The sequence below is a fragment of the Panthera onca genome, chromosome B4 (assembly GCF_046562875.1).
Source record: "Panthera onca isolate mPanOnc1 chromosome B4, mPanOnc1 haplotype 2, whole genome shotgun sequence".
NCBI classification, from domain to species: Eukaryota; Metazoa; Chordata; class Mammalia; order Carnivora; family Felidae; genus Panthera; species Panthera onca.
Window position 1 is genome coordinate 39368506 of NC_138345.1, and position 12397 is coordinate 39380902.

The 12397-nt window shown below is 38.3% G+C and overlaps 2 protein-coding genes across 4 annotated transcripts in view; one reads left to right on the forward strand and one right to left on the reverse strand.

Moving 5' to 3' along the window:
* Positions 1–7364, reverse strand: part of AKAP3 (A-kinase anchoring protein 3) — a 48762-nt gene extending 41398 nt beyond the window's left edge. For 2 of the 3 annotated variants that reach the window (XM_078450147.2, XM_078450145.2), the window contains exons 1-3: positions 6652–7364; positions 4645–4773; positions 1578–1682 (exon numbers count right to left, since the gene is read on the reverse strand). The gene's annotated coding sequence lies outside the window, so the exon portion shown is untranslated. Of the gene's footprint in view, positions 1–1577; positions 1712–4644; positions 4774–6651 lie in introns of all 3 variants that reach the window. The other variant, XM_078450146.2, reaches the window with a different exon arrangement.
* Positions 7365–7418: 54 nt separating this feature from the next.
* The window catches only part of NDUFA9 (NADH:ubiquinone oxidoreductase subunit A9), a 37234-nt gene continuing 32255 nt past the window's right edge, over positions 7419–12397 (forward strand). Inside the window, exon 1 of the mRNA XM_060658648.2 lies at positions 7419–7544. Coding sequence (XP_060514631.1) covers positions 7496–7544 — 49 coding nt within the window. The 5' untranslated portion in view covers positions 7419–7495. The remainder of the gene's footprint in view (positions 7545–12397) is intronic.

Genomic DNA, 12397 nt, shown 5'->3' on the forward strand with positions numbered 1-12397 from the left:
CCTAATTTTTTTTACAGTGAAATTGCATTTTATAAAAATTTGCTTGAAATAAGCATTATTAGGGGTTGAATAGCTAGTTAATTGGAAATATTTGTTTTAAAGGACTTTGGGCAGTGGTGGGGGTTGACATCCTCCCTCAAAATTAAACCAACACAAATAAAATACAGATTACACACATGACTTAAGCTTACTTATAAATGGATTTATTATTCTTGTCATATAGAATATTATGGGTAATTATTAAAAAGAAAATAGGGGTCCCTGGGTGGCTCAGTTGGTTAAGCATCCAACTTCTGCTCAGGTTATGATCTCGTGGTTCAGGAGTTCGAGCTCTGCATCGGGCTCTCTGCTGATAGCTCAGAGCCTGGAGCCTGCTTCAGATCCTCTGTTTCACCCCCCCCACCGCCCCTCCCCAGCTCATTCTCTCTCTCTCTCTCTCTCTCTCTCTCTCTCTCTCTCTCTCTCTTTCTCTCAAATAAATAAATAAATAAATAATAAAACAGAAGACCTTTTAAGAGCTACTTGTCTTTTGCTCCCACAAGGATTTGTATGTATTTTCATACCCCAATCACTAATTCAGATTCCTGAGTTAGGGATACAGTTTCTCTTACTCTTCCTGACACTGTAATACAATAAATTCCTTGGGTAAGCAATGGGTTCTCCACCCTGATTAGACCTTAGAATCACCCAGAGAGCTGTTTAAAGATACTGACTCAGATACTACCTTCCAAAGAACCTTATTTCCTTTTTTAAGAAACATTTTTAAAATCTTTATTTATTTTTGAGAGAGAGAACACAAGCAGGGGAGGGGCAGAGAGAGAGGACGGACATAGGATCCAAAGCGGGCCCTGCACTGACATCAGAGAACCTGATGAGGGGCTTGAACCCACAAACTGTGAGATAATGACCTGAGCCAAAGTCGGATGCTCATCTGACTGAGCCACCCAGGCAACCCCTCAAAAATTTTATTTCAATGGTTTTGGGGTGGGGAAACTTAGACATTGAATTTTGTAAAAGCTCCCTGGATGATTCTAATATACATCTGCATAAGAATGAGAATCTCTGGGCCTGGGTTTATCTGGAGAGATTCTCTCTGAGAAAGACTGGCCAGCTCCAGAAAGATAAATATTTATTCTTTTCGTTAAAACATTTCTACAATTTCCTAAAGTTCTTTGGTATCTCATTTTAATAGTTTTCTTTTAACCCTAACAAGGGAGTTTTTAAAGTCTATGAAGTTAAGCCTAGTATGGTCTCTCAGCAGCTATTATATGCTAATATCCTTATGCTTGAGTCATTACCACGAATAAAGGAATGGATATTACTATTTTACTTATACTATATTACTTGGACAAATAATGAGAAGACTTAGAAACAGGTTGCTCTGGACTGTTGACAGAGCAAGTGAGAGACAATAGCTTACCTGTCAATCTCCAGTTGATATTTCATCCTAACGAATTGCTTCTAATAGAAAATGACAAACTCAACAGGATCTCCTAACTTATTTAAGCCATATATCACAATTAAAAAGTAAGAGTGAAAATTAAGTGCAAAAGCAAGGAAATTATGTGATCACTTACTCTTACTGATGACAGGTTCTGAGATACGAGGAAAGCTCTTGATTAATTTGTTGTCTTCACTATCCCTAAATTTACCCACCCCTCCTGCCATGAAATATAAGGGATCTGCAATGGAAAGACACAGATAAAAATGACTAATTTTACATATGAACCCAATTGCCCTTATTACCAAATAATGATTTTGACTTACACATTATTTTTCACATGTAGCACACAAGTCATGAGCACAAAATGACATTCAAATTTCAAGTCCAGATCTTATTCTGGGTGCAGTCTGATGGTTCCCAGATGACAAAAAAAGGTTCTATCTTTTGGCCAACAGTTCCTGAAATGACTATTATTATTCTCCACTTCCAAATCAGTGATTTATAGCCTTAAATAACAATGACAAAACTAAAGGTTTTTAGGTTAATCTCAAACTTGCTTGATTAGTAAGTCAAAAAATAAATAGCTGGAATGAAGAATAAGTGCCCTGAATTAATTCATGGATCTCAAAACACTCTGTAAATATTCTTTTGAGGACTTAAGAGAAATATACATCTTCATGTTGTAAAGGGGATTTATAGTTAGTTAGATATAACTTCCAGATCAATGATCTCCCTTACACTACCTCTTATAAGACATTTAAATTAGGACATTAGGGCATTGTACTTTAAGACATTAGGGCATTGTACTCTCATACTGGAATATCCACCCAACCTCCTAGTGATGTCTCTCTAAATACCACCCTTGCTTGATAGTTCAGGACAAAGCTTACCCCATCTATGAAATATTTCCTAAATACCTAATTCAATGTGATTGGTCCTCCATCAAGGTTTACGTCATATTTTGCTTCAACCTTTACATCCCATCTAGTTTTTTAATTGCTCACATATATTTCATCTCCTTTATTAGATGGCTTTCTAAGGGCAGATGCATTTTCTTACTCATCTTGGTATCCCTCATAACTAGTGTATTAAAGTTGGTGCTTAATAATTGTCTGCTGAAAGAATGAATATATGAATAGTGCCCATTTCAAATTCCAGATAGTGTCAACTGTTCTTTCTTTAATAGGAGAATCTGAGAATAACTCTCTCTCCCTCTCTCTCTCCATATATATATACACATATATATGTATATATATATATAGTGGTTTATTAACAGACTCTCCTATCCCAATAATACAAATAAATCATTACTTCAAAAGTGCTCTTGAACTTCTTTCACAAACAGAAAGAACATGTTTTAGTCACATGTATCCAGCAAACACTTCCACCTAGATGTACTAGCATTTTTTTATTATATTTTCTATGTCTTCTTGCGTGTTTATCTGCATCCATGGACCTTTAGACTATATATATAGTACTAAATATATTACTATATACATAGTATACATATATACATGTATATGCATACACATATACATAGTATACACATATGCATAATATACATATACAATAAGTACATTATATTACTATATACACAGTACTATATATATGTATAGTGTATATATATATGTATAGTATTACTATATATATAGTACTATGTATATAATAACATATATGGTACTTAAATATCTTTTGATGGTAATATTCAGACTTCTAAATCTGTATATATTTTTCATAATGAGATGGAAAAGAGGGAAGGAAACTCTAGAATTTAATGGAGCCAATGAATGGTGTCATAAATTTCTTATGCTTAAAGTTGGTGAACAGTACCCTGGAGTTAGGGTAGGATGTAAAAGACAAAACGAATGCTTTGTATTATCTATTAAATTTGATGAGGAAAGAAAGATAACTGTATACAATATATAGACAAATGGACCCTAGAAACCATTCTAACAACCTCATTTTACAGATTAGGAAACTGAGGCTCAGAAAGGGAGTGTTAAAAACAATGGACATACTACTTTAAATAATACAGGTTAGCATCCTGCAAGCTGTGAAATTTTTCTATGGCCAATAGAGGGATCCTGCAGCCAATAGAAGGGATATTTCTTAAAAGTGCCAATGTGGTTGCTACCTCAATACTAATTGAGAAGGAGTGCAAATCATGAATACCAGCCAGAGAGGGCATAACACAGGGGTTTGGTTATGGTTGCTGTACTCCAGACCATAACTCTATCTCAAGACTGTTTTCTTCTGTATCCATCATAAGCAAGAGGCTTGTTTACTCAAGGTTCTTAAAGTCACAGAAAAGCCCAAACTACAGACAACATATATGAAGCAGGGCTGATACATATCATATTAAGTTTTAAAGTTCATTCAACCAAGTTTCGTAACTAGTTTTAAAAAGGAATATATTCAATTATATATATTCTCTTTTTCTGTCTTGCTGCCTTCCTCTAAGTGCCTGGCACATTGTACACACTCAATAAATTTGGTTATTGTTGACATCAGTTACAACTGATTTTGTTTAAGGATAAAAGTGTGTGTGTGTGTGTGTGTGTGTGTGTGTGTGTGTGTGTGTGTGTCTTTTTCCCTTGGTGATACCATTCAGTGTTAAGCTTCTCTGTGAATCTCCTCCACTTTCATTTTCCCTTGGTTTCTTCCTCTATTGCACCATAAAGTACAGACACTTCCTCCACATGGCTACATATTGTCTAGCCAAGGCTTCAGAAATAATAGTAGAGAGAATTAAAGTAGAGGAGATTCGGGAATCAGAGCTACACCAGTCTGATTTTGCTATTAGAGCACTGGGGTTAAAGAACAAAAAACAAAAAACAAAAAACTTTTGGAATAGCTACACAATGAAAATAAGTCAGCAGGTAGTCAAGCTTCCAGTCTCATTGTCAAATTGGGAAGCAGGGAGTAAGAGCCCCTCATGATCCCAAAAAGATGGCCAAGGAGATCTGGTCAAATCTGCAACAAAATAAAAATTTTAGCAGTAAAGATGGTAGCTTTAGTTGTAATGCTACTGAGTGAGAGGCTTATTTATTCCCAGAAAACTGATGCAAAAATTAAAACTGTGCAAAGAAGGAGGCTGGGTTGAATACTAAAAGTTAACCATCGCTTGTCACTGAATTCTCCTTTTTAACCACAGAGGCTCAGAAAATGGGCTGTTTTATCAGTCCAGTGGAATTTCTTACCTCTGTAGCACTGGAATAGTGAACCACAGAAGACTCCAGTGATGTCCAGTGAAGATGCTGGGGTGTTCTTGCTCAGCTCAAGATCTTGTTTCCTCCCCCAGCCTTCCATGTACCTCCCCCTTGTTGGGACTGAAGAGTGACATCAGAATCACAACTGGTGATATCATTGTCTCTATAGCAACAGTAGTGAAGCTACCAGAAACTGAGTTGTCACAGGACAAGGGGGATAGGTGAAGATACACTCCAAGGCTCTGATGCTTAGTTTGGAAGGACTGGGCTGGCTTGCTTCCAATTATTTTTCTCCTTTAAGTATCTAATTTAGGAAGGGAATACGGGACGGGGAATTTTACCAATGGGTTGCACTTAAAACAACAGTGTTATGTACAAACAAATTCAGATGGGTACAGAGAAGAAATAAAAACTGAGCATCTACTAATTTTTTTATACAAAGCCCATGGAATCATTTCATTTTGTGGACTCAGCCTTGACTCTGTTATAAGCATCTTACCTTTTGTAATAATAATAATAAATTTGCAGATATTTTGCCCAAACTGACCATTTCTGGGTTATAATTTTGTTTTTGATGGTCAGATACAATAGCCCTAATCCTTTCTCTACAATGCCTTGACCAGAGAATGAGCTGGGATAAATCAGACCAAGAGGCATTTGATTGGCAATTTCTTTCCTTGAGGAGGACTTTATTTTTAGTACATCCCCTTTAGAAATGTTATCCTAGGTACTCTTAATTAATGACTCCATATAGGACTGATAATGTAGTTTCTATGAAACAAGAAGAATCTTGATCAAGGTCACAAGATAAAGTTTACAACTGTTAACAAATTCAAAAGTCACTGACTTGTTTGTTACAGGCTTTCTTCAACAAGGTTATTTATCTATTGATGATTTTTTTACACTGCCTCAGTTTTTTCATCTTTAAAATAAAGAAATTGGGCTTACTCATGTCTTACATCCCTTCAAGTTCTAACAGTCTAGGATTTTGATACTTCAGTGGTATTTAAATAGAACTTCATTTACATGCATACAGTATTCTGCAGTTGAGAAAGCACCTTCACACCCATTATGTCATCTGATCCTCACAATAACCTTTTGAGGTAATAGGGCAGGTATTACTTTCCCTGTTTGACAGGTGTAGAAACTTGCCCAGGTCACAACTATTAACTGGTAAAGCTAGGACTGGGATCTAACATTCCGAGTTTTAAGTCAGTGCTTTTTGAACAATATGCCACCTTGAAACTAGTATTGAGAACATCAATCAGTGTTTGACTTGGAAATGTAAAATACCATACTTGGCATGTTACACAGGTGTTAGGAGGATGGTGATGATAATGGGGTCTGTCAACTTTTCAGAACCAGTTTTTTATAATCATATTGACCCCAGAATCAAATATCAGAAAATTTTAAGCGCTGGGTGAAAACTGGACGAGGCCAAGAGATTTAAGACGGTGAAGCATTTTTAAACTTCTCTGATTTTCTTCAAAAGTTTCTTTCCTCTTGCAATTCAATTTGGTAGATGACACTTCAACAAATAGTGGGGGAGGGATAGAATGGGGTACAACCAATTTTACAAGCCTAATAACCTCTGCTCATTATGGGACTTTTGTCCATCCAAGCAACTCACACTGCTTTCTTCCTAAACACACACACACACACACACACACACACACAACCAAAAAACAAACAAAACCACAAAACACTGAAAGAATTACCAATCTAGAAAGATCCCCCAACTAGTTTGTTTTCTGATAAGCCCAAGGCAGATGTCTCAGAGCAGTTTGCTGTCTCCTACTCCCAGATCTTGAACGACCAAAATAGACTAGTTAAAAAAGCCAAGTACTTAATCTTTCTGGAATCTCTTTGGAGTCTAGATACCTCTTTCTAAAACAGTGCAGATTCTCAAATTGGTCCACAGTTTAAAAAAAATTAAGAACCACTGTTCTAGAGTCATCTTGAGTTTCCTTCTAGAAAAATGTGCAGTGGCATACGTACCCACTAGATTTTACTTAATATTTCAGGAGGTTCACAGACTTCCTTAAGTCCACTCATGAATCATGCACCAGGATAAGGATAACTGGATTCACATGTCAGTTGGTGGTAAGTGCTTTCACATATAAAATAGCAACGAAGAGACTGATGGAGTGATGACCACCTTGGGTGTCTGAGAAGTTTTCTTCGAGCAGAAACTTGAACTGGAGTAGACATCTAAGTGAGCCTGCCAGGCAAAGGGTACAACAAGAGCTAAGTCTCCGGGGAGAGAATGTGCACGAGTTCGACGTGCACATCCTCATTTCTATTTTTCTTCCTCCCTTTCTCTTCGTCCCTGCTTCACTCCTTTCTTTTCTGACTTCTCCTCTAGACCCTGGTTCTCTCCTTCGAGAACTTCCCGAGCGCAGGGGCCGCGCCTCTACTTTCCCCTAGTCTCACCAGAACTTCTCTATCTGACATTTTCAGGAAATAATGAACTGAACTGAGTCAGGAAAGCTTGGCTCAGGCAGCTCGGGTTGTGCCATTTTGTATGCCCTCGAGCCAGTCACTGGTTGACTCTGAACTTCACATTCCTTGGTAATGAGATTATCTTTACGGTCGGCTCCAGATCTGAGATTCTGACCCCAAAATTCTTCGCTTTCTATTTCCCCTTTTTGCCCTCTTTTCCACGTACCCTCCCTTGTACCTTGCTCTCCTCCCCAGTTCCCTCCAGTTTACACCCTATCCTAATCTCTGACACGCCCCTTCTTTTCCCGTTGGCGCCTGCGCAGCAAGGCGTGGAAGATTACTTTTGGCCCAGCTCAGTGGCCGTAGCCAGAGCGCCGGTTGCGGGGGATTGTGGGAGAAGATGGCGGCCGCCGTCCACCCTAGGGTTGTCCGAGCCCTGCCAATGTCACGTAAGTGTCACCGGGAGCAGGGGCTCCCTATCGGGATTCCGAGATGGGGATCCGAAGTGTTGGGAGTGGTGCCGTGCTGCAGCGTTCATGCCGACTCCCAAGGCACCTCGGTTTTTCTAGGTCCGGAACTGCCTGTAGTTTCTGCTTTCCTTTTCCCCTCCCCGGCTCACATATTAAATTGTACACTTGGAAAGGGGTCTGTGCTGAGCGAACATGAGCAACGGGAAGGGAAAAGGAGAACGTGGCGGGGGGTGGGGGTTGTAAAGGATCGAAAGAATGAGTTCTGGAAGAGTTGGAACGGTTTGAGGTTATGAGACAAGTGTGTGTGGCCGGCAGTGGGCCTTTTGGGCCCCCGTGGGGGGAAGAATCAGAAAAAGATGGGGGGAAAAGACAGTGAGAGAATGTTCTTAATGGATTGACTGTATGATCTTGTGCAAACCCTTAATCTCTCTCAAGTTGAGATTCTTTCTGTTACAGTGGCGGTAATACCACAACGTCAGGGAGTTTCTGAAACGGTTAAAGTAACGTTTATAAAAGCATTTTCTAAGTCCGAGGCGTTTCTGCGGATGTAGAGTGTGTTAGGTCGAGGCACTGAGGTCTGGGGGAGCGAGGGATGCTGGAGAGAGAACCAACAGTCAGGAGTTTAATGGAAAGAAAAGGGAAGAAGAGTAAAGGATATCTAGTGTTTGTCTAAGCGTTGTTTATTTTTCCTTCTATTCTGATTGGATCTGCTGTCACGGTCCTCAGTTTGAGAATACAGTATATATTTGCTCTTACACAAAAGGAGGCAAGAAAAGCAAGGAAATTGGAAATACAGTTACGGTTCATTATCATTCTTCTGCCTCCATCCTTTCACAAATTTGACCCAATCAGCCTCCAAAAGTTGTATTTTTTCGTAGTGTATTCTAGTCATTACCAAATATTGTTTGTTCTCAAAATTAGCTGCATGTTAGAATAATTTTTAATGCTTTTAGAAAAAATAGAAATGGAGACTCATTGCAGAGGTATTAAATCAGAATTTTTGAGATTGGCTCCTTGCACCTTAAATTTTAAAAAGCTACACAAGTAGTTCTGATGTTTAGGCTGAGAAGCAAGTCAGAAGTATTTGGAGGACTTTTTTAGTTTTACATCTTGGGTAGGGCTTCTGCATACTACTGGGAAGGTGATTGGTTCACATCATTTATAGTGATGGTTTTGTAGTCATGACTTCTTTGCAAGACATTTGTTGGTTCTTGTCAAAGTATTACATTGGTGTGACATAATGTAGATCATGAATGATAATAACTGCTATTGGTTGAGTATCTGCTATCTGCTATCCACAATCCTAAATATTTCCATAAACATTTTCACTGTAACGTACCCCTTTTAAATTGAAGCCATTGCTTGTGCTCTTAACCAGTATGCTTTATTGTCTCTGGTAAAATAAGCTTTTGCATAGACTCTGGAGAGGCAAGTCTAGTGTGTAACATAATCAAAACACTGTAGAACAGAACTGTGTAATACATTATATATGGTGAAATGTGGAGAGACTATTAAGTACCATAGGAAATCAGAAAAGGGAAATATTGTATCATTTGAAGTAATTAGATTGGAAGACCAGTAGAGAATTGCAAAGCTTCCACTGATTTTTTAGGGTTGTTACAATCTGGAAAGTCAGAGAAGCTGGGTATTTTCCCAGCACGGGCATAGGCAAGGACAAGGTGGAATCACAAGAATTCACAAGAATGGAATCACAAAGTCCTTAGAAGGGAGTGAAATGACTACCTATAGATCTGGAGTAGTAGAAAAGAAAGTTGAATACATTAGATGGGATTAAATAATGGAGGCCTTTGGAAGTCCAGCAGTTTAGACCAGTGGTCTCCAAAGTGGGTTTTGTAAGAGGAATCAGTGGCATACAAAAAAGTGGTTTCACAGGATGCCTGGGTGGCTCCAGTTGACTAAACATCTGACTTCTGATTTTGGCCCAGGTTATGATCACATGTTTTGTGGGATTGAACCCCGTTTCAGGCTCTATGCTGATGGTGCAGAGCTTGCTTGGGATTCTCTCTCCATCTCTCTATGCCCCTCCCTGGCTCCCAGGCATGCTCTCTTTCTCAGAATAAATAAACATAAAAAAAAATATGGTATCAGAACTTAAGAAACATATTTAGTAATAATAACAACAATAGCTAACATTTCTGTAGTTCAAACTATATGCCAGCTACTATTCTAAGTGCTTTAGTATGTTTTATAATGTACACAACATATTGGTACTACATAGAATGTGTATGTAGTTTATAAATAAATCAATGCAGTGTGCAAGCAAATGTGTTTGGAAGGATTGGTTTAATATTACAGTAATTTAAATATCACAGTAAGAAACCAATGTAGGTTTTTGAGCAAAGGAATATAATGAATAAAGGATATTACTCTCCTAATGGTGTTCATAATATGTGGAAGAAAATAGGCTGGAGCCAAACAACTTATATTTACTTATTGAGCACCTATTAGTGCAAAGCACTGTGACAGGTACTTACTCATATATTAATTTTCATGTCAACCCTCTAAAATGTAAGCTCCCTGAGGCCAGGCACTTTGTCTTTTTTACTGTGCTAGTTACAGTTTAGAATAGTGCTTGGTCCGTAATTTTTGGGGAAAAAAAACCCAAATAATTAGATGAGGTTGATGTAATATCACCTCAGGGATTTTGAAGTAATAACAAATGAAAGCATCTGTTACTCATAGAGAGCTTAACATGTGCTAGATAGTGTTCTAAATACTTTATATACATTACTCTAATCCTCATAACAACCATTTGAGGCATTATTAATTCCTTGGCTGCAGTCATTTTTCACAATTTATTAACTATCCTTTGTCCAGTGTCCTCATTTCCTTTCTTACTCATCATTTTAATCATTCCCTTTTATAAATTCTCAACTTCCCAGTGCATCTGCCTGTGGCATTAAAAAAAACAAAAAAACAAAAAAACAAAAAAAACAAGCTTACCACATATTTCTTGCTTACCCCTGAGCAGTAGAGAACTGAACTAGGGAAAACTCCAAACTGACTTATTTTAAATTCATGAATACAAACATTAAGTAGATTTTCAGTACTACATTTTTTCAAAGAAATTTGCTTTCCCTTTCTCTGTAATGATTATTTACCATTGCCAATCTCCTAAAACTTCTAACATGTGCTTCTCTCTCATTCTCAACTTAACCTAGAAATCAGCAGTGTCAGGGGCATGGGGTGGCTCATTCGGTTGAGCATCTGACTCTCCATCTGGGCTCAGGTCATGACCCCAGGGTCGAGGGATCGAGCCTCATGTTGGGGCTCACACTCAGCATGGAGCCTGCTTAGGATTCTCTCTCTTTCCCTCTGCACCTTTCCCCTATTCTGTATCTCTCAAATAAAAAAAATAAAAATAAAAAGGAAGTAGATGGGAACAATCTTTTTCTCCACCATAAAAATCTAATAGCTGAGCTGCAATAATTTGCAACTTTCCTTCCTGTTAAAGTGGATGAGCTCCTTTCGTTTTGATCTGAGGCTAGTTCTTTTGCTTTGCAATCCATCCCATCCTCAATTACCTGTGCGTTTCCTCCCCTGAATCATTAATGTTTCCCCTCTACCAGCTCATTTCCATCAGCGTGTAAATATGTTATAATAGCTCATATTTAAAAAAAAAAATCCTTCCTTGTCCTCATGTTCCTCTAGTCCTTTTCTCCACGTCTCCTCAGAAGAATCATCGATACTCTTTTTCCCACTCCCTTACCTTTCATTTTCTCTTGCCCTCTCCAGTAGACTGTCATCCCCACTGCAATAAAATTGCTCTTATTAAGGCCATTCAGAACCAACATCTTTTAGATCTGTGGTCCTCTGTCCCCATCCTACTTCACTTTTCAACATTTGACAGTTAACTCTTACCTCTATGAATCACTCTCTTCGTTTGGCTCCTACCATTTCCTTTTTTTTTTTTTTTCCCCCTTCCCTTACTGGACTGCTTTTCATTCTCCTTTGCTGGCTTTTCAGGCAAATCACTTAACCTCTCCGAGCCTGAGTTTCCTCATCTGTAATCTGACAGTAAAAATTGTATTAAATAAGACAATACCTACTAAGCACATAGAACAATGCCTGGCATCGGGTAACAGCTTTGTAAGTTTTGCTGTTACTATGACAGTTATTGTTGTGTGTCTGATCTGCAGTGTTTGTTTTAACCTTTCAGATGCGTGGTTTCAGACGCTTTTCAGTAAGCTAGGTTTGTTTTAACCTTTTTAGTGTGGTTTCAGATGCTATTCAGTAAGCTAGGCTTTTTGTGTAATTTCATGCTTTTGCATAGGGAAAAACCATGGTTTCTGGGCAGAGTGCCACTGAGGGTCTGGTGCAGAAAATAGACACAGACTTACTTATTTACTTTCCTTCCTCCCTTTCCTTCCTTCCTTCCTTCCTTCCTTCCTTCCTTCCTCTTTTTTTCCTTCCATCCTTCTTTCCTTCCTTCCTTCCTTCATGCCCAATACAGAGCCCAACTTGGGGCTTGAAATGACTTTTTTTTCCTCCAAACACAGATTTTCTAAAGCAATTTCTGTTTGTTTCTTTTAGCTTTCCCCAAGTTTACAAAACACTAGTGCTCTTGGTAAGCAGTTTGTTGATTGGAGCAGACGTTTATCATCAGCACTTTAGACCTTTCAGTTGTTTTTTTACTTACTCCCTGAACATTAGGTAACTTGCTCTAAAACTGCCCTAATGAGTTTCAAGGCACTTGAAAATTGACATGTATCCAAAGGAGTTTTACACTTCTGCCAAATGAGGAATAGTTAACAGAACCTAGGATGTGTAACCTGGAGAAGACTTAGTAGAGATATCGTTGCTACACTTAG